Source organism: Nelumbo lutea, chromosome 8 (genome assembly GCF_056320005.1).
Source record: "Nelumbo lutea isolate HS-2025 chromosome 8, American lotus-T2T, whole genome shotgun sequence".
Classification (NCBI taxonomy): Eukaryota; Viridiplantae; Streptophyta; class Magnoliopsida; order Proteales; family Nelumbonaceae; genus Nelumbo; species Nelumbo lutea.
The window spans coordinates 8,448,088-8,469,826 of NC_142691.1; the positions used below are offsets into that span (position 1 = coordinate 8,448,088).

At 36.8% G+C, this 21,739-nt stretch overlaps 3 protein-coding genes and 1 long non-coding RNA gene across 10 annotated transcripts; 2 read left to right on the forward strand and 2 right to left on the reverse strand.

Annotated features, from left to right (window-relative positions):
- Positions 1-809: 809 nt before the first annotated feature.
- On the forward strand, positions 810-10,079 carry SHH1 (SAWADEE HOMEODOMAIN protein). Of its 2 annotated transcripts, XM_088960053.1 has the most exons (10): positions 826-1,044; positions 1,411-1,490; positions 3,257-3,342; positions 3,496-3,541; positions 3,631-3,772; positions 7,551-7,614; positions 8,410-8,461; positions 9,277-9,420; positions 9,534-9,653; positions 9,774-10,079. In XM_088960053.1, exons 2-10 carry the CDS (start codon positions 1,482-1,484, stop codon positions 9,816-9,818), a joined length of 708 nt encoding a protein of 235 aa, XP_088816179.1. In that variant the 5' UTR covers positions 826-1,044; positions 1,411-1,481; the 3' UTR covers positions 9,819-10,079. The 2 variants fall into 2 exon arrangements, with proteins under 2 accessions (XP_088816181.1, XP_088816179.1); XM_088960055.1 differs by lacking the exon at positions 1,411-1,490 and having other exon boundaries at positions 810-1,044.
- LOC148842533 (uncharacterized) lies at positions 5,249-5,611 on the forward strand. Its single transcript, XR_016103859.1, has 2 exons — positions 5,249-5,384; positions 5,469-5,611. It is a non-coding gene; the product is annotated as an uncharacterized LOC148842533 (long non-coding RNA).
- Positions 10,080-11,072: 993 nt separating the features above from the next.
- LOC148842534 (uncharacterized) lies at positions 11,073-13,858 on the reverse strand. Of its 4 annotated transcripts, none has more exons than XR_016103014.1 (5): positions 13,741-13,858; positions 13,390-13,489; positions 13,209-13,295; positions 11,654-11,874; positions 11,073-11,539 (listed from the first exon to the last, which is right to left on the reverse strand). XR_016103014.1 is itself a non-coding variant. In XM_088956943.1 (4 exons), the coding sequence occupies exons 1-4, from the start codon at positions 13,789-13,791 to the stop codon at positions 11,777-11,779; spliced, it is 336 nt and encodes a 111-aa protein (XP_088813069.1). In that variant the 5' UTR covers positions 13,792-13,858; the 3' UTR covers positions 11,552-11,776. The 4 variants fall into 4 exon arrangements, 2 of the variants coding, with proteins under 2 accessions (XP_088813069.1, XP_088813070.1); XR_016103015.1 differs by having other exon boundaries at positions 13,390-13,502; XM_088956943.1 differs by lacking the exon at positions 11,073-11,539 and having other exon boundaries at positions 11,552-11,874.
- LOC148842535 (casein kinase 1-like protein HD16) lies at positions 13,306-20,594 on the reverse strand. Of its 3 annotated transcripts, XR_016103013.1 has the most exons (17): positions 19,719-20,594; positions 18,682-18,813; positions 18,504-18,577; positions 18,350-18,419; positions 18,204-18,259; positions 17,951-18,022; positions 17,709-17,803; positions 17,553-17,619; positions 17,338-17,467; positions 17,043-17,261; positions 16,789-16,931; positions 16,529-16,703; positions 15,874-15,964; positions 15,630-15,787; positions 15,352-15,540; positions 15,011-15,260; positions 13,306-13,858 (listed from the first exon to the last, which is right to left on the reverse strand). XR_016103013.1 is itself a non-coding variant. In XM_088956941.1 (16 exons), the coding sequence occupies exons 1-16, from the start codon at positions 20,079-20,081 to the stop codon at positions 15,201-15,203; spliced, it is 2,094 nt and encodes a 697-aa protein (XP_088813067.1). In that variant the 5' UTR covers positions 20,082-20,594; the 3' UTR covers positions 14,743-15,200. The 3 variants fall into 3 exon arrangements, 2 of the variants coding, with proteins under 2 accessions (XP_088813067.1, XP_088813068.1); XM_088956941.1 differs by lacking the exon at positions 13,306-13,858 and having other exon boundaries at positions 14,743-15,260; XM_088956942.1 differs by lacking the exon at positions 13,306-13,858 and having other exon boundaries at positions 14,743-15,260; positions 16,789-16,919; positions 19,719-20,435.
- Between the last annotated feature and the right edge of the window lie 1,145 nt (positions 20,595-21,739).

Here is a 21,739-nt window from a genome sequence, read left to right on the forward strand (position 1 = left end):
CAATAGATATTGAAAATTAATATTTGAATTCAATTAAATATTTAAATATTCAATTCGATTTGAGTTCACCCAATAAATTATTTTAGATAATTAATAAATATATAAAATAAATATTTTATTTATATAAAAATACATATATTATTTATATAATTTAATTATTTTATATATAAATTGTATAAAACATTTAAATATTTTATATGCTGTATATAAGAATTAAATAATCGATCGATTTTGAATATTTATCGAATCAAATAAGATCATATCCGAATTCAAATTCGATTAGTTATTCAATATGAATAAGATATCCAAATTTAATTGATTAATTTGAATTATCCAAATTCAATTTAATTATATCAAATCTCCATATTGGGAAGAATCCCCTATCGCATGATCCATTAATAAGTGTTTTTTTTCTTTTTTCTTTTTAACTTATGGGTATAAAAAAAATAGAACGTAGCAAATTTACCATTCTGATTTATACACGAGGCTGAACGGAAATTTTCATATCTTATATATTGCCCTCGTACAAGGAACATTTGAAGCGGGACAAGGAAATACGGTCATGCTTTGATTTAATAAAAGCGGTTTCGAGAGACAATAAAATAATATTTTTATTTAATTTTTCTGAGAGTTTGTCAATAAAATAAAGTAATCAATTAGACATTTTATTTCATTGCTCTGGGTTAGTTTGGTTTTCTCTACTTCGTAAGTTCGTATGGGGCCTATAGGCAAGTTTCGATTTCCCTCTCATTTAGAACAGCGTATTTTTCATTTTATTTTTAATTTCAGTAAAAAAATAATATTAAAACGAAGGTGAAAAAGAACGGCTTCGTTTGTCGTCCGTCTCCCTCATTCCTTTCTTCGCTCTGTACATCCTCCTATCTGTATCTGTCTCTGCGCGACGCTTATGGGTTTTTGATTTGCAGGACAATACCCAAGAAATCGTGGATTGTTGACTCCATTGTCGTACTTCGTATATTATCTCAAATGGTTCAGCTTCGGCCAAGAGAAAGTCGGGCTTTTTCTGGGTTTACAGAAGCCGAGGTAATGTTGCTTATCTTCCATCTCTGCTGTTGAACCTCTGTAGCTCAGTTGATGATCTGGGTCGCAATGGAACTACTGAAACTGTATTAACTCGCCTATTTTTCGCTTATACTTTCTTTAGACCCCCTACTGGAAGGGTGAGGGTTGTGGATATGTTTCTTGTAGCAGGACCACTACATTTCAAAGAATGAGACTGTCCATTTCCTGACTCTACGTATCATTGTAAAACTGAAAAGCTCTTTTGTTTACTGCCAAACCGACAAAGACGCGCATTCAAATTTTAGTTTGTATTCCTTATGTTTATTCATTTCGTGTGCCGATTGTCTCTTCATTGGGAATTCTACTATGTAATTCTTTTGGTTTCAGGGCTCCTGGGTAAGTTTGGATTGGGGTGTCAATATACTTTTCATTTCAACTCCTTAACTTGCCATGGAAATATGATTCGGGTATTCTTACACCTCAAATCAAATGCTTTTTAGTTCATACGAACATGTAGATTTATCTGGGGCACATAGATGATGATGATGTTATATTAGAAGTTTCCATAATGTTTTCACACGATATGGGGCTATTAATAGCATACGCACATACACATACACACACACAAGAAAGGAAATGACTTTAAAGAAGGAACAGAGGATACATTTCATCCACACTTAAAAGGTTTAAGTTCAAGATATAGTATGCTTCTCCAGCTTTTTTCACATTCTTTATAATCTTCTACCACAAATCCCTTGATCTAGTTGTAAATGTTCTGCTTAAACTACATTTATAGTCATATATAGTGTGCAAGGTGAGAGAATTATTTAATCAATTCATAGTTTCTGCCTGCCTTTGAGAACTCATTGCTCCTGGGAATTGATTAATGGCCACCGACTATCAAACTCAAAACAGAAAAAAAGTAATTTTATTCATGACCAAGAACTTTGGAATTTGGGGCAGAACCATTACACAGAAAGAACTGATCATGGTGCAGTCACTCTTTTTAAAAGCATTTTTGGAAGTTTTGCATTGACAGGACGATAAACCATGTTTTCATATCTCATGTTTTGTTATCTTTTTCAATGGTATAATCTCCTAGTACAAAGAGAGATAGAGGGATAGATAGGATAATATGCATTATTTCTGAGAAAATACGGGTGATGGGGCTTTCTTTGACCTTTACATATAAGAAAGTGATAATGCACATGCCTTCGGAACATAAACATTGTTTGTTTTCTTCCTATCAAATGATAATGTAGAATGAGATTTAGTCATCTCAAATAGTACCTTGTCATAGAGAAGGCAAAAAATATCATGGCACTTTACTAGAGCTGCTACTTTGCGGAGCTTATGGAGTCAGAAATGTAAAGATTATTTGAGGACAAGAAGCAAAATGCACACTTATTGATAGACCTCATTATGGTGAGAATTGCTCATCAGTTATTGTCATGCGAGGAATTTAAAGGAATTACTTTTGATAATATAGTTAGAGGTTGGCAGACTATTGCAGGACTTTTAGAAGACAAGCAAGAATGATGGAATGGAGCGTACAGGAGCTAGGATGAAGTAAGTTAAATTTTGATGGGTGCAGCTTAAGCAATCCAAGTGCATCTAGTACTAGAGGAGTAACCAGAAATGATAGGGGAAATATTCAACTTAGTTTCTCAGGGATCACTGGGGTTGGAAACTCATTAGATAGAAATGTTAGCTCTACTACAAGGGGTAAAGTCTGCTTCAACTGTTGGATGAAACAAATTACAAGTGGAAGGGGACTGTCAAGTGGTAATTAAACAGATGTATTTAGGCGAAGACGTATCATGCAGACTAAGATTCTTAGTTAGGGAAGCATGAGCACTAGTATCTAACCAGAATTTCTCATTTAGGTGGGTTCCTAGAGCTGCAAATCTATTGGAAGAATCTCTATTTAGACCAGTGTTTAGAAGGGGTAATCTTGTGTAGGGTACTCCAAGGCTGGGATATACTTGTAAAGAACATACATGTTGAGACTTTAGAGAGGGCAGTTGTAGTTTGCAACTTTGCATACTGCCATCTTTGTAGGTACCTTACTATCAACTTTTGGATAGAGAGAACATTTTTGACTCATTAGTGAATTCCTCGTTACTGTTGCTTATCCCCCAAATGAATATAGTAGAAATGTAGAGCGGAATTTGGTTATCGAGTTATACTTAATGCTTAGCTTCAGGACTGATTAATTTGACCATTTTAATAGATAGAGAAAATGGAGAAGGTACTTATGGAGGCAGGACAAAACCCACTGAATGAAGATACCTGCCAAAAGCTTGCACGCAGTTTTAGGTGAGTTCCATCCTTACCATATTCAACTTTGGTATTTAATTAATTAGCTGGTTAATTAAGACTTGAATATAGCGCCTTTTTTTTTTTTTTGCTTGAAAAGATTTGTGATGTTTTCACAGTAACCTCTCATTTTATCATGGTTTATCCTTGCAGTCGTTCTGCAGGTCGTGCTGGAAAACCTGTTGTAAAGTGGAGACAGGTTCATTCTGCACCCTCCTTGCCCTTAACTTGAAATGCTTTTACCTTTTTCACTGTTTCATGGCTTCTATTGTTGTTATCATCTCTCAGATTCAAAGTTGGTTTCAAGATAAGCAGCAAGAATTAGGTGCCAAAGTGCCTTCATTGGCTATTGTCCCTAAAGAATCGATTGATCTCCCTAATGCTCTAGATTCAAACAATCAACCCGAGGGTTCTTTTGAAAGGCCTAAAGGTACTTTGTTTACTTGTTAATTATGTTATAATTAATTTCATGTTATCTTTTCTTTATTTAGTCAATAATTTTCTATATTCTTCTCCTCTTGTCTTAATTTTCTGTATGCCTTCTCCCGGATGGTACGCAACACAGTATTTCTTTATCTTGCTTATGGCATTAAGTATTAATGTTGACATATTAACTTGGTTTTGATTGGTTGGGTTTTGTTGGTCTCGTTCTGCTAAAGCAAATCAGCCTTTATCTTTTTTCACCTTCATTATGCTTCCTTCCCCCCCTGCACCCCCCCCCCCCCCCACCAAAAAAAAAAAAAAAAAGAAGGAAAAACAAGAAAAACTTGAATTTAGAATACTTTTTTTTTCCTCCAAAAGCAGTTGTTTTCACACACAATGGTCTTCTGTGTTTCCGTATCATTATGCATCAATTCGTAACAATGCTTGGATGTTAATTAACAACATTTTGGTTAATCAATAATAATACCCATTCAACATCCTGGCTACTCAATATTCTTCTTTTAAAATAAACTTCTGACTGTTTGTTATGGCCTGAAAGAGAAAGTCCACCTGGTGAGTTGAACACTTGAATCTCAAGTACAAGTATAATTCTCCAAAACCCAGAAGATATGAACAAAGAAGAAAAAAATATTTCTTTGAAACCACTGCATTATCTTCTTGGCGTCCCTGAGTATTGCTATCACCTTTCTTTGGTTGTGGCTACTGCACATGGAAATACCACTGGAGGCTGGGATAGTGAACTTACAGCTATCAAAATTTTAAAGGCAATGATTTTGAGAAAGTAGACAAGTTGGCTTTTAGTGGAAACCCATCTATTATATGCTCAAGGTCAACAGTTGCATTTTTTCAATGTCAATTCCTCCCTGCCTGAGTGCCTGGTGTTGACTATTATATTGTCATCTAATCGGGGATAACAAGCCCACATTCTGTAGGACCTGGTTGAAGGCCGTGGATGATCACAAATTGTAAGTAAGCTGAAAATTGGCGTTTTGGTATTTTATCCCATCTGATGCTCCTGATAATGGTAGGTGCTTTCTCAAATGTCAAATGTTTGTTGATCCTTTACCCAGTCCTGTATTGGTTCTACTGGGGTCCTAAGAAACAGATTTTACACCATATTTATGGATCCTGGGTCTGCATTCAGAGTATGGATATGCTTGATGCAAAATTTTTTCATATTGGGCGTTTCAAATGGCCATTAAATATAAGATTAAAAATTAATTAGAAACTAAGAATTGAGCCAAAACATCTATATTGGAGGGTATTAACCCTTAAAAGTATTCAAATGTCTTAATTATGTGTATCTAGTGTTTCAGTACCTTAAAGATACGATACAATATGTCTGATACAGGGTGTATCATATCAAGACTTTGAACCTTGCATGCAGGCTTAATTTTCACTGATAAAAGGCTTAATTTTCATGAAGCTAAGTGCATTCTGAAGTGTTGAACCAGTGTATACTCTCCTATTGGATGAATGGTTGCTGATATACGTAGAATTGACTTCTCATTACATCAACAATCCTGAAGAGTGCTTGGACTACAAGATGATTACTTTTTATTGATTAGTACAGTTGTATTGAGAAGGGCAAAACCCTGGTAAGTGATAAAAAAGCTCAACAAATATACTTCTACTTCTATACCTCGATAGACATACTCATATTTGCCTTCACATTATTTAAGTAGGAACACTGTTCTTGTTGTGGGAGAAGTGCATACAATAGAGAAGATTTTAGGGATGCAAGGTGCTGAGTGGGATAATTTCCATCTGTTTACACTTGGGATATCGGATTTACTTAGGTTAATGACATATGGGGAAAGAGTAAGAAGAATGGGGGAAGAAGAAAGATCGGGAGAAAGAGTGAAGATTAGGAGCCAAAGACGAGTTTTTCTGCCCCCTCATTGGTAAGCTAATATCACAGAAATGTACTTATTAGTAAGAACTAAGTAGCTAATATATTCAACACTTTCCCTTAAACTGAGCAGAGATGTAAATCCTGCCTAGTTCGATTAAAAAGTTATCATAATTCATACATAGGTTTAGAATCCTTTATTGTGAGGGTGTTAGCAAACTGGCACTCAGATTTTACATAATGCATGCAGACTTTGTGTAATTTTACACAATGCTGATCAATTTCAGTATGTTTTGTTGTATCATGCTGAACTGGAGTTTGTTTAACTTTAATTGTAACTTGATTATCATATTATAGCCTCATAGGTCCTTCAAATCCAGTTTCAAGGTCACTTAAAAAAGAATTTTTAACCAAATCAGCTCAAAAACTCCATGAACCATTGCTCTATATTCAGCATTGACATTCAATACAACCAGTTACTTCTTGTTCTGCCAGGACATTAAATTGCCATAAAAAATGTACAATATTCTAACATAGAATGCCTATCATTAAATGAACCACTCATTCTGCATCAGTAAATGCTTATAATTTCAAATGCCCATGATTAAAATAGAGGATTCCCCTACCTGGGGCACCCTTCAAGTATGAATTCTATTAGCAGCTTCAAGATGAGGGACATATGGCTGATTCATATACCAGCTCATTACAATAATTGAATATGATTAACTAAGAGCCCATACTTGGTATGGGAAAATAAAAAGACCATTATTAGCCAATGTCGGTCCTGGCTATCTGGGGTCTTGGAAGTGGTCGAATGGATACAAACGTAATCTTTGGCATTTCTTTTGCACAAAGTGGCTGCTCTCAGACTTGAACTTCTGTTCTCACACTTGTCAGCCTGAGGTTTTATCATCGCACCAAGCAATAGCCTTTTATACTTGGTATGGAGAATAAACAATAGAAAAATTAAACTTAAAAGAATTGCAATGTAATGTCTTGTGTCATTTATAATGCATCATGCATAATACATCCAAAGAGGATAGCACTGATGAGTTTCCTTTTTTCTACCTTTTCCACACTTGGTTGCTTGTGCTTTCTGTTGCTGTAGCCTTGAGCATGTTGATGGTGCAATTCATTGGTTGCACTGTCCATATTGATGAGCTTCCACGCTGATACTGATTTGAATGATTACCAGCTTGTATACCTTTTACTCATGCATGAGTGTAATGTGAATCCCTCTAAATTATTATTAGTTTCTATTTTGCAAATTTCAAACTCAATTGTCTCCATTTCTCATTATATTTTTTGCTATATCCAAATCAGCAGACATATTCTTTTATAACCAACTCCTAGATGACATGATCAATATTTGTTTCATTGCAAGCTTCTTGAACCCTTTATCCTTGCAATGTGTGCATTGAGAACACCTCGTATCAGTGGATGCCTATATCAGCTAACAATGTGGCAAGGGGCGTAAACAAGATACAATTGTTAGGGATGTATTCTGTAGCTGCCCAGCTTCTCCTTTGGGTCCATAGCCTAATATGCATGTTCAACCCTTGTGTAAGGGAGGGGTTGTTCCTCCATTACTTAACTTTCTTTCCTCATCTCTCCTTTGAATATAACAAATCATTTTATTATTTATTAGATTAAAAGGGCATATATTTGAGTATTTGACTATCATTGTGGTGGTTGATGCTTACTTTTTCAACATCTCGTATGAAATTTTGTTATGAATGTGAAACCAGATTATAATTGTCTGGCATGTTTTCTCAGTGGATCTTTTTTTTTTCAGTTACAATAATGAAACACTACTTAGGTGTTCTTGGTGATATTAAGGTGCCTTTTGACTTTCAGTGGTGGCCATCTTTAAAGATTAAGCTTAGTCTTATTTATGTCAATCTGTAATCAGATGAAAAGATTCCAGATCTATCAGAATTGGAGTTCGAAGCTAGGTCATCAAAAGATGGGGCATGGTAAGTGTTGACATAGCAATCAAGTGAGAACTGATGGATACTATTTCAAAAATTTACTTGTAATCTTGTATGATGCAATAGTTGATAAAGCCCATGGTATTATGTCAACTGATAGAGGGAAACTCTGGTAACTTTCGTGCCTCTTTGCAGGCTGTTGAATGTTTATTTAGCATTCTTTGCCAGCAAGAAGATTAATTTGTTCCTTTCGCCTTTTTCCATTCAACAAATTGGTTATAACTCCTATGTTATGGCATCTGTGAATTCTCTGACATTATATTTGCCTTAAAAAGAGAAAATCATCTTCAATATGCTTGATGTATCTATGGCTAGTGATATTCATCATATGCTTTGAGTTTTCTATGAACAGCTAAATACAAATTTAACTTATCGAACCAATCAAATAATAAAGTGGCTACTTTTCTTTAACACTGAAGTTATATGCAGTACATTACAAATAGTGTCTTGTTTGGGTAAATGTGATGATAACATCTTGTTATTCCAGGTCTGCCATTAAGTCTACCATTGACAAATGCAAGTTTCTGCTATATCTTTTAGCCACCAGTCCGCTATTTATGCTAACTTGTCTCTATTTCTTGATTTAGCTTATTGTCTGTTGAGCCATCAGTTTCTGCAAATTAGTCTTTCCTTTATCCATATGAGTATATAACATATCCCAAATCATGCTTTTATACATATGCTACATAATGTTGGTAAATAAAAGCACAAACTCTGGCATGCCCTATTTCTTTTTTAGTTCCCCGCAGATGGCCAATTAAAATTTATTTGGCATTGCAGGTATGATGTTGCTGTATTTCTCACCCACAGAGTTCTTAGTTCAGGAGAACTTGTAAGTATCCTACTTTTAGTAGTTGAGTTCTAATATTCTAAAATCAAACCTTTAGAAGCTGAATGTTTCAGTTGCATGAAAGTTGGTATATACTTCTGAGGAATGTGCATCAGTTGTCAATTCCACAAATTTGGTGCTTCTGGATTCTTCTCTCACCTTGCCTTTCCCTGACATTGCCACTTGATCCAAGAGTGGTGCTTGTCAATCATACTCAATCTGCAACAGGTGATGTAGTTGTTAGGGAGCTTTTCTTGTTGGTAATTGAGCCGGATAGAGCCTGTTACCTTGTGATTGAGACATGTTGCACAACAGTGTTTAGGTTATCCGTTTTCTTAACAGCGGAAGAAGTTTTGTGAACTTCAATAGAGTTGAAATATGCTTCTCAATGTCAAATTTATTAAAAGAGTAGCAATATGGGCTTCACCATGCAATTTGAGTTCACATAAGCTTACTTCCAAGGGTCAAGGTTTTTACATCTGATAGTGATGCGTAGCAGATTATTATCTGTGTTGAATTATTGATGCCTATCGAAGCATTGAAAAATGACGTGGAACTTTTCTTGGGGTAATCTCCTATTTATCAAGAGATAAAATGATGCCCTACACTGGTAGTTGTGGGGCATCCCACGTCAGAAGTCCTTTCAGATAGTGACCATTTCCAAATGATTGCCCTACATTATTTCCACTAGATAGCATTCACAAATGACGTGGAGCTTTTCTTACATGGAATGATTCAAATAGAGGGTTTGCCATTTATATGAGGTCCTTGACACAACATTTCTCAAGTTTACATCCTATGTCTTTGTTCTATTTCAGGAAGTACGTGTAAGATTTGTTGGATTTGGTGCGGAGGAGGATGAGTGGGTGAATGTGAAAAAGGCAGTCCGTGAGCGGTCCATTCCTTTAGAGCCTTCAGAATGTCAGATGGTCAAGATTGGAGACCTTGTCCTCTGCTTCCAGGTGAGAGACTTAACTAGCTCGTATTCACTTGAGATAGATATCTTTGAAATTTCCTTCCCTCCCCTTTCCACCATGTTATCATGTCTGCTTAAGAGTTTTGGGGCAACATTCAGGAGAGAAAGGACCAGGCAATCTACTATGATGCTCGTGTTTTGGAAATACAAAGGAAACTACATGACATAAGGGGTTGCAGGTGCCTATTCTTGGTTCGCTATGACCATGATAGCACTGAGGTACTCGTAATGACATGGATCTGTAAAATCACAGAGAAAAGCTTCTTTGGGATACTTTATATCAAAGTTGATATAAGCAGTTACCATTTATAATTAATATCATTTTGTTCCTTGTGCCAGGAGAGAGTTCGTTTGAGGAGATTATGTCGCCGGCCAACATATTAGGTTATCACCCAATCCATGACTGGCTAGTATGCTTGATTTCTTGTGTCGTAAGAAAACTGAAACCGAATGGAGCTTCATTGTACAGTGTTACTAGTTAATAGTCCAAGTAAAATGCCTTTTTTTTTTTTGTGGATGAGTAAAATAGCTATTACAACTGGCTTGCAATTACTGGATGTCAAGAAGACAATATAGGGAATATAGCATATGGACTACCAAGAGTTGGTATTGAATGCAAGTTTTGCCAAGTGCAATTGATTACAATTAAATGTCCATTTGGACATAGTACTGGGCTACCAGCACATGAGTATATCACTATAAGACCGGATCTGCTCCTCACAGCATGTCTCGGCCGCGCATTTGTATGCTGTTATTCATGGATAGAGGTTCCCAATGTAGTTGTGAGGTCAGTATGAGAGCTCTGTGAGCAAATCCCGCTTCATCAGAAGAATATGCCATAAAAGGCACTAGGGTCCCAAGTCCTAACAAACAATCTAAGTTAGCAGGAACAGTAATCCTTGCTGATTGATCCAACTCTTAACCGTCCAATGTAAGGAATTATTGATTAAAACGAAATATAAGTGACAGTTGAGTAATTGAGTTTGTCGGGCGGCTTGTAGTTATTGCTGGTGATTTTCAGGGTGGGATATGTTAAGTGGATCGTTGGCACGTTAAATGTGTAATTCCTCCAGCAAAAAAAAAAAAAAAAAAAAAAAGCTTAGAATTAATTGACCAGCAATAAGGAATCCCCATTTTCGCACTCTATGCAATGCAATGGCAAATGATTAATGCGGAATTGTATAGTTATTAATCAAGCCAAAAGCTTCATCCCTAGATTAGACGAGAGACCATTCACAAATAGTAATAAATTTAATATGCTTCCCTCGCACGATTAATTTCACCTCGTATCTATTGAAATTTGAAAATGAAGCGTGGTCAAATGGTACGAATGTCAAACGGTGATTTGAATTTTGAAGTGTGAAATCGAAGCCGAGCCAGGAGTTGGTTAAGAGAGAAAACTGAAACAAACAGCAGTGGTGGCCAATGGTCACTTCACTGCATTGGACATTGGTTAGTGGTATATTGAAACGCTCATAATAGGTCATCATCACCATACTTGGGGGAATTTCGTGCATCAGGTAGTGAATGCCAGTGTTACTCTCATCGCTGGAGATTGGAGGCAGCCCATACATGTTCAAATTTAGAACACATGTATTTCTTGCATTATAGATTTTCCCAAGACGAAAAGACATGACATGGAAAAACTAATCACCACTTAACTAGCACTTTTATAAAAGTAATATCCAATCAGGTGAAAGGATTTTCATCAAAATTCACTGAAGGGGGTTGTGTTTAGCCATCTTAAAAAAATCCATTGATTTTCAACCAGAAATTGACCATGCCGTGATGAGTGCTGGGCCACTCCATTCGATATTGCCTTAAATTTCATTCCCCTCCACAGTCCACCCCAATCCCAATAAAGAGCTCAAGGGGTTACCAAAAAAAAAAAAAACACTATTTTGTATCCGCCATTCTTGAGACTCAAATTTATGTATCCATGAGCTTTCAGCGATGTGGCGGCAGCTCGGCACTGTTCATAAAACCAGAAAATCCTCAATATTTTTAATTTTAAACAGCATGTGCTCTGCCGGTACTCCCCTTCAGAGAATTTGCAACCAAACGTGAGAATAAGATTAACACTCTTTCCAAAAAGACTGAAGTGGCTGTTGTCCAAATACATCATAAATAAAAGGAAATTTTCATTAAAATAAGAAGGATAGATGAAAAAAGAGTATAATGACAAGTGACAATAAACCACGAGAAAAAAAAGGACTTACACAAGCATCTCTATCTCCGACCACTCCAAAACAAAAAAACGAAAGACCTTGGGGGAATAGCGAACGCAGTGAGCGTACGCTTGCAAATCCTTATACAAACTCACACATTAGATTTTGTTTTAACTAGGAGCGAGGGAATGGAGTCATTGACAACCACCCATTGCTCTCAAAAGCGGAGGGTGGTTGGCCTACGACGCAGTGAGCGAGTGATCCTATGTTTCCTGCATATTTGTTAGAGCGAGTACCCATTAGACCCTACACCAAAACCACTCAAAATTATACTACCATCAAAGTAAATATTACAAGTAACATCAAATACTCACAGACCAAGACGAACCCTTTGCGTTTCCTAGTTCTAGTACACGAGCTGTATTGTTTACCCTCAACTTCGACCAAAAAATCCTCACCAACCTATTCCAACACCACGCATGCTTAACTAATATAACCAATCCTCCAAGAAATAAATCGCAACACTCTGATGACCATTAGTCAAATTCTTACTCCGCAAACCTGTTGTATCGATGGACCAAGGACAACCTCCCTCCCCCATTTTTCTTTCGCACCATCGTAAATCCAAGAGCACTGGTTTTTTCCCATTTGATCAGCGCCAAGAGCGCATGGTTTTAATAAATTAGGACTAAACAATTAAAAAGCATATGGACCTATGTCTTCATGGATTTATCATTTATTCAATATCATAAAGTTGAAAATTTCCATTATCAATTGGGTCCTTAAACTCCTCCAAAAGGCTTATACAGTTTTGTTTAAGGTTTTAATTGTAGAAATAATTAATTCTCAACTATTTAGCTTTACAACTTCAACAATTAAGAGTAGTTCCCATCCAAGCCATCCTACGGTTCCAAGACACGTTCATTTATTTCAAAATATAGGAAAGAAAAATATAAGGAATGTCCAATCATTTAAATTGTTGATCCATCTAGAAAGCCCTTTTGGAACTCAGAAGACATATTGACAAGCTGACTTATTCACAAAAGGAGAAAATAAGTGAATGCTCGCTTCTAATCTCAATGGGCTTCCTTGTAAGCACCAAAAAAAGGCTTTATATAATACAACCTCAGAGATGACAAGGACTTGCCTAACCTAAAGAAAAGGAGAATAACTCAAGCAACACAATTCACATGAACACATAACCAATTGCCTAGAATCCATGTCAACCTAGGGAACCTTGGTAACTTGTAGAAGAAACAGCCTGTACAAGAGTAACCAATTACTGAAGCTAATAACTGTATCCTGCTGATCTGCCAACTCCTATTCTACTTGGTTTTCCTTGGCATTAGTCTATTGCTGGTTAAAATCATTTATCAATAGCAAAAATAATATAAAATATTATTATGTTATACTTTATAGTATAATATAATAATAGTGTATAAGGAGAGAGAGAGAGAGAGAGATGTACTAAAACTTTCACATGGCCATCTGGACGTGAAATCAAAGTATCGGCGTTATATAGTGAAGATACAGCAGTAATTTAATCATATGAAAGAGCCAAATATTATGGTTGAGGTAATCCAATATCAAGAGCAAGTTGGCTTACCTGCAAGCTCGGTGGCAATAAAGAGAATAATGAAAAGTTGTTCTACCATTGCCAGCAACCCTGGATTATGGCTCTTAACCATATATACTGATACACAGATAGAAGATGATGTTTTCTTCTCAATCAATCTATATTTAGCAGAAGTTGGTGTATAAAAGCACCTACAAACGTTAGTACCCACCATGGTTACAATATACTTGTAGACTGATCTGAACAAGTTTAATGCACCAAAATAGCAGGGGACTAATTTTCCTCAAGCCAAGTGAATGAAGCATATTGTCCTGAGAAAAACAACTAAAAAAATGAAGTAAAATCAGATCTAACAAAACCACAAATTACTACATCAGTAAAGAAAGAATATATTATCAAGAGTTACACATCAATATTACAACTCTAAAACAAGACAGGTTAACTACTTGAAAACCTGGAATTGTAAACAGAACCTTCGTTTTCACATGATACATATGGACTTACCTTCCAAGAGGCAACTTGGTCAGTTCCTTAAATATTTGGACACAGGATATGGACTTACCTTCCAAGAGGCAACTTGGTCAGTTCCTTGAATATTTGGACATAGGATCATTCTCACACAGGATTTCTTTATTCTGCTTTTGAATTTTCACTCTGATAGATAGTTGAACATCCACAAACTACATATTAGCAGGAAAAACTAAATCACTCACAAATCACAATATAATGTTCTTAGACATACGGGAACTAGGAAAGCAGAGATGTGTCCTTGATGATATGATGTTATTGCAATACATGCCTAAGTAAAAGGAATCATTAGATGCATCTTACACAAATTGTCCCTTGTTTTACAATCCAACATGAAATCACCACACATGCATCTTGCTGCTAAAGTTCCACCGAGAAGTTGTTTCAGTCTTTCAAGATAAAATTTTCTGAATTCATAAAATGTGGCAGAAACCACATGCAAATTTCTCTCGTCTTTCATTCCTCAATGGCATGCCCAAATGCACTCAACAGATTTGGTAAAGCATTAGTAGCAGGGATAGATATTTGATTTGCAAGCTACTCCAAAAGCATCGACCATAACCAACAATAACTTTATGATTTTGGAAACAGATTAGATAGAATGGAGTCGTGTTCATGAACCAAATAACCTTGTCCATATTAAAGAAGGGCAGGAGAGAACAAGCAACAGAATAGCTTGGCTTACTAGGTTCATTATTATTTAATCTAATAAAAAGGAATTATATTCAAGTAGCATCACTAAGTTGCCATCAATCAACAATATGCTTGTGCAGGAGTCAACTGACAAGTAATCAATCAACAAGTAGCATCACTGACTGCTTCTGCTGAAATAGAAAAGTGGGGAAAGGTATGCATCATCTTCCCCATGTATAAAAATCAAATAAGAGCCATTAGCTAAAGCATCAATTGATGCAAATACATTTTTATTCCCATTTGGTTATACCCAATTCCCAGAACCATAAGTTGAACAACCAACATGTAAAACTCAAAAACAAAATAAAAAAAAAGAGAGAAAACTGGAACTCATAGTCACTCATGATAAAAACGATCAGGTCCAATGACATGTCATAGAATGCACACTTCTTGGAATGTGTTCAACCATTACAAGTAATCAAAACATGACCTGTGCATATGCCTTCAATCAAGTAATCATTATTCAACACTATACAAATTTACCAATTAGCAAGATAGCCCACCATCCCCTAAGACTTTAGATAATGAACATTTAGCGCAAAAAGCATCTCCAGACACTTGACATGGACACTGCACAAGGTGTTAGTAGCAGCTGAGATGCAATGACATACAGTTAAGTAAAGGTTCACATCAAAATTTCTAGCCTGGATGCCACCAAGCAATTTGGCTACAGAAAACAAAAGATTTCACGCTTCCCAACATAGTGGTACAGTTGTAAGAGTTGGCTTGCACGTGTCAGAACCATGTATCTTCAAAAATGATGTCTCAAAGCATCTCCACAAATAAACAAAATTTGGAAGCTCATGAAACTGTTCGGCCATAGCAAACAGACGCAATATAAAGATTTTTAGCCCATTTATCCTGCAAACACCAATCACAAGGTAATTTCAGTCTCCAACAATAAATCACTGCATAATAGAACCAAAGAAACTAATGCATGTGATGAATCTACCTTGACATGTGTACTAGGAAAAGCAGAAGTCCTAAGTGTCTCCTGAGTTTCATCAGCAGGCTTCCTTCTAGGCACACTAAGAACAAAGGCAGCCTGGTCCCAAGTTGCAGCAGTTGCTGTGATACGATAGCCACTATCCCACCTCCGATGGATACCTTCACTAGGGTACAGAAAATCTAGCTCAACAACCTGAAATCATAAGCAACATCAGTGTCAATAACCTCTAAATCCCAATGTCTTCTGAAATAACATATATTCATCAAATAAGTCAACAAGACCTGGTCTGAAAATCCAGCACTACGGGACATAACAACTCCCCATCTACTTCCTGCGGTGGCCATGGAGGTGACATAAAAACCTTCTCTCCATTTTTTGTTTATCCACTTGAATGGGAATGAATCACTAACTTTGTAGGACTGCTGAGCGTACTGTGTACCTGAGATCAATGGATAAATTTCAGTTATTAGGAATTCAAAATAGAAACTGCAAAAATCCAAAATATCAATAATTACTGAGATTAACCTTTAGACATCACTACTAACGAGCTTCCATTATTAGCTCCTGCAATTGCACTAATGTAATAGTTCTTCTCCCACTGCTCCATAATCCATTCCTTCAAACGAACAAAAATGAACAGAGACAATTAGTTTGCTGATTAATTTGCATAATACATGCACTTGACAAAATATAAGTCCAGAAATGTATCAACAATGTAGTGATAAGTGCAAATATGGAATCTCACAAATGGAGATTGAAGGCGACTCTAAGCTGTTAATGGGGTGGATGCAGTCAGGTTGCTTGGGAGCATGGAAATATAGACAGTGGATAAAGGAAATACTCTATATAACGAGGGAGATTGGTGTGTGCTTCAAGTGGACAAGAAGGTCAGCTAATGGGCTTAGCGGATACCAGAAAAACAAGGGACAGTAAGGGAGAACATATTTTGGGCAGTGTTGTATGAGTAAGTAACTTGGGTCAACTTCATAATAGGGGGTGATTGACAGTTGTACTTTGAGATTATTGTAACATTTTGATGAAGTTACCGTTTCCAATAAAAAAAATCTCACAAACACTTTTTTATAAAAAAAAAAAATAATGCAAGGACATGAAAAGCAAACATCATGTTGGTTTCGAATACATATGAGAAACAAGGGTGATGGTGCAAGCAGTTACTCACTTTGTGAAGAAAATAAGGTGAAAGCTCGTAAACTTGAGCAGTGAAACCAGTGCCTGCATCCATAATAAGGGCCCATAGATTTGAACATGATGCCACACTGCTTATAAATAGCCCATCTTCATTTCCCTTCTCAATGTGCTGTGCAAGCCTTGCATCTGCCACATTATAGTGATACCTGAAACAATAAATAGCAATAATATTTACACCCACTTTTACATAATTCTGGTAGAAAATTCACATGACAAATGAAGCATACATACCGTTGCTTCATAGGCCGCCTGGCATTATACACACTAATCCATTGTGTTGCAGGCATCCCCATCCGAACCTTCTTCTTTGGTTGCTCATCATCCTCTTCCTCCATTGTCAGCCGCCCTCTCTTATGGCCAACCTGATAGATAAGCTTCACAAAATGTAACCAAACATTAGATGTATCCAATAATGAAATTCAGAATAATATCAGCTTGATACTGAATGTTAAAAAGGAATGAAAAGTAATAGCATAAAAGAGTACCTTCTGTGCACCATCAGTGTTAATCGGCCTAATATCTGGATTTGGCCCAACAATCCCATCAAAAAGGGAAATGTATTTTGCATAGTTTGGTTCCTCATCAAATTTGAGATTCACAACATACTCAACAAATTGTCTGAAGGGGGCTGGGCAAAAACAACAGAGTGTCTCTGGAGATGTTGCCATCTTCTTCTTGCACACAAGGAACCCTTTATTCTCACCCTATAAAGAATAAGGTCAGAAGCAGTGCAAGTGCAAGACATTGTACAGAATTACACTAGAGTTTATATGGACCTACTTGGTATCCTTGCCAAGGTAAACGACCACGGAGAAGGAAAATAAGAGTGTAAGCAAGTGACTCTAAGTCATCTCGCCTGCTTCCAGTCCGTCCCAGATGAGCATGCACACTGGCATATCGAACTGTTCCCCTGCAAGACCACAATGCCAATATGCCAAAACTATCAATAAACCAAGAAAAACAACAACAACAAAAATAATAATTGAAAATTGTACCTAAAAACATCTGGTCGTTGGTCATATTCAACATGTTGACCTGTTGAACCATCCCGCCACCTAGTGGCTGATACCCACAAAATCAGAAGATAAAGAATAAGATACTACTCTTTTTACGATAATATCAATGCTGATATCTGTATATGTATCAATTACCTAATCCAAGATCAACAAGGAATAGTTTTTTCTCCTCAGGAGTCCCTGGGGGGCCAAGTAAAAAGTTCTCAGGTTTTACATCCCCATGCACATAGCTGTCAAAAATCAAAACATCATACTTAAAAGTCTAAAAACCGAGAATAAAATATTTTACAGCACTAGGAGACCATAAGAATTCTGAAAGAGATGCCAATTATAAAAAAGGAAGCTGCATAATCCACACTTATGACAGAACATCTCACCCTCTGGAATGCATCTTTTCCAATATTGATATTGCTTCAATTGCAATACATGCAACCATTTCGATGGACATCCTGCAGTTATTAAAAGTATCAATATTTGCACAAGTATACAAATGTCAATTCTTTAAAGAGCAGTTTATTTGAGATGGTAGAGTTTCAATTAAATGATGAACCAGAAATAAATAACAATTCATCAAAGACTACCAAGGAATCCTAGACATAAACACATTCACACCAGTTTCAGAGAACTTACGTGTGTGAATTGTTGTTCCAGACATCCCATAAACTTGGTCCCAGCATATCCATAACCTATGGGGATTAAAGAGTGTTACCAAAAAGCAATCCGAAACAAAAGAAAAAGAAAAGAGCACACTGTTGTAAGGGGCAACTAAAACATACCATGACATAATAGTCACCTTGACGGCCCTTGTAGTGTACTCTGGGCACACCATGACTACCACCAAGGGTGCTGAGCAAACACCACAGGATGTTAGTGAGAGATCCATTCATGATATTAAATAATTATGCAAGTCATAGTTACAAAGTGACATACTTGTACACTTGCCACTCATAGGGTGGTCCATAATTACATCCCTTGCTACTTCTGTGCTCAAACTTTAATGCCACCTAACTCACACAGAGCAAAAAATATATTAACAAAATGGAATCCATTGGCTCCTACTCATACACTATTAAAAGATGAAACCCTTTAGTAAAAGCAAACAGCATACCTCAACAGCTCCTTGCCCAGTTCTATCATTTGTACTTGCACCCAAAATGCGACGACCAACATAAACTTGTCCAAATCCTCCTTTGCCCAACTTTCTTTCTATTCTGTATACTGGGGAACCACCTACTTGGACCTGTATAAGATAAAGCAAGCAGTTAAAAATATCAGTGGAACGACTCAAATGCAATGTAGCATATGTATTGTTATTTGGCATCTGCACACTTGCCATTAAAACGGGAGAACCCAGAGAGGGGGACCAAAAGAATTAGATGCTAGCAATATAGCATAGGGGTCTCTGTAGGTCATGAACGAACATTTCCAAACCATTAATAATTAACTCCCCTAGTTCACACTAACTAGTTTGCAATTTAGGTTTACATCTTGAACCATCCCAGCAGAATACATGGACATAGTTTAGAACACACAAACACACACACACAAACAAAATCAAACAAAGGATTAAAAGAACCAGTACATAGAGATCCATTCTTTCAGCGTTTGAAGTGGGCATAATGCAATTCTTTACATAAAATTTAAAACAGAAGAGTAAAAAAGATACCAAATATCGAAACCCAATAACTCCCCTTTTCCAACGCTAGAAAAGTCGGAAATTTGAAGAGAACCCCTATTTTAACAGAATACATAACAAACTACGTCTAAATTCTTAAGCCCCATTTGGCGTCACTCCATAATCCATATCTTCTGTCCCAAAAACACTGTAAATAACGCATATAATGAGAAAACCGTTGCAATAAAGCTCAATTCCATGGTTCAAATTACTGGTTATTAACAATGCTCCCTTTGTGGTTATCAGCAAAAACCAAAATAGAGACAAAGACATAATAATCTCCAAGTGGCTTAAATCGTAAACTCCCTGGCAAAACCAAGGAGTTGAAGCCCCTAAATAACAAAAAAATGAACTAAGCTCCTTCAAGCACCAAGCAATTCACATCAGAATCTCCACGAGATGAAAGCCGAAAATGCCGAGCCAAAGCCATGATCAATTAAAGAAGAGAAGAGAATAACTAAAAAGCAAACCTTTTCAGGAAGCGGAGCGGTGCTCCCTTCATCTTCCGCTCCAGGAGCCTTGTCAGCGCTTCTCGCTCCACTATCGTAATTGTCCATCAGCTTTTCTCCTACCCCTTCCTCCTCGGCGCGAACCAATCCAACAAGATCGCCGCCGACTCCTCCGGCGACTCCGCCTTCTTCTAGAACCTTCTCCTCTTCCTTAGCTTGTAATGATGGAGACGGAACAGTACCTTTCACAATATTTTCATCGATCGGCTGCTTGTTCTTTGCAGTTCGCCTCTTTCTGGTCTTGGGAATCACCTTCTCCCCTCCGATCGCATTTGGCTGTGCTGCTGCCCGGCCCCTGCGCACTCCGCTACGCAGTTCCGGCATCGTTCATCCATCAAATCTCATACCTGAAACCCCTATCTATTCGTTCACAAAACCTTGATTTTACAGAACCATACAAACAAAACCCCCCTAATCGACTGAGTATGGAAGGCAAATAAATAAAGAAATCAACTTTCTTCCTAGACGTCAAGCACAATAATCAAAGAAGGGAAAAAACGACACAATCGAAGACGGATAAAAAGAGTTTCAGAGGAAAGAATTAGGGTTTCGCTGATGTGATTCTGGGGATCCGTGGGGGGAGAGGAGAGCTTCTACTACATTCAGGGGAAAAAACGCTTCCTGAGATGTAACAATTTCTTGTTTATTTATTTATTCTTATTATTTATTTAACTAAACTAGATATAAGAGAAAGCCGAAGCGTATATAGGTATATCCAGAAATTAAAAGAAGCTCCTTTCGGCCGTTGATTACGATCGAAGGAGCCGATGGACGATTAGATTTGAGTTTCTAGAAATGAGAAAATTTCATTTTAACTACAGTTTTGTTACGTTCTTTTTTTGATAGATACCTCCACTTTTGCTTATTTCTCTGTAAATAACAGAACTACGAGACAAAGAAAGAGAATTGCCAGATGCTCCTCATGTTTGGATTAAATTACAAAAGGACCGGACAAAAGTCTAACGTTGAATTGACGCCATCGATCCTCGGAGGATGGGTCTGGTATATATCAATCAGGACCATTAAAATGGAGGACCATCTTAAAGCGTCTTGGCGTCGTAGACCAAAATCTACCCGCTTCAAGATCGTACGATCTTAATTATCAGGGCGAGACCCAAAGGGTTTGAATTTGGACAGATTTGGACGGCTGAAACCGGTGAGTTCATATCTGCGCCCCACAAAGCGCGCCCGACGGGCACCCACAGAATATCTCAACCGTGTATTGAAAACATCTCTCGAGGATAATTTTTTAGAGATATTCTCAATGCACGCTGAAATGTACATGCGGGACGCAAGTGAGGCGCAGATGTGAACAATCTGAATCATAGGTTCTAAAAGCGTCACCCTCACGATACATTGCCGATCACGTCCGTCCATCCAACCGTATATTTAGAATATATAAAATATAAGAGATATTCTCAATGTGTGGGAACAAAACAACGTCTTTAAATTTGGTTGTCAAGCCGGAAATCAAATGGAATCAAACCAAATAAGTTGACTCGATTTACTCTATTTGGTTTATAAGTTGGTCTGATTTGATTTTTGAAATATATGGTTTTCATTTTTTTGTTCGATCTGACTTTTTTTTTTTTTTTTTCTGAAGGCATCTGACAAAAAATTTAATCAAACCCAACCGGAAATCATTTCGAGTTCAGTTTGGTTTGATTCGTGGTCTAACTGAAATATCAATTAATTATGTTTTGTTTTCTATTCAAACCGAAACCTAACTGACAGACCAGTAGCTTCATCTAATACATGGTCGTTAAATTTTGCAACCTTTTCAAACCAAATACTTGAACTATGTTTCCATCTTGTGATTTGCATCAAAAGAAGTTAGAACAATAGCTGAAATATTTTTTTTTAACTAAACATTTTTATAGATGACTCGGCATCTAAAGTTTTTTCTTTTCTGTTTTTGTATTTGGTGATAAACAACACACTATTAACCTCTTCTATGTGAGAATTAAATCTGCATTTATGCT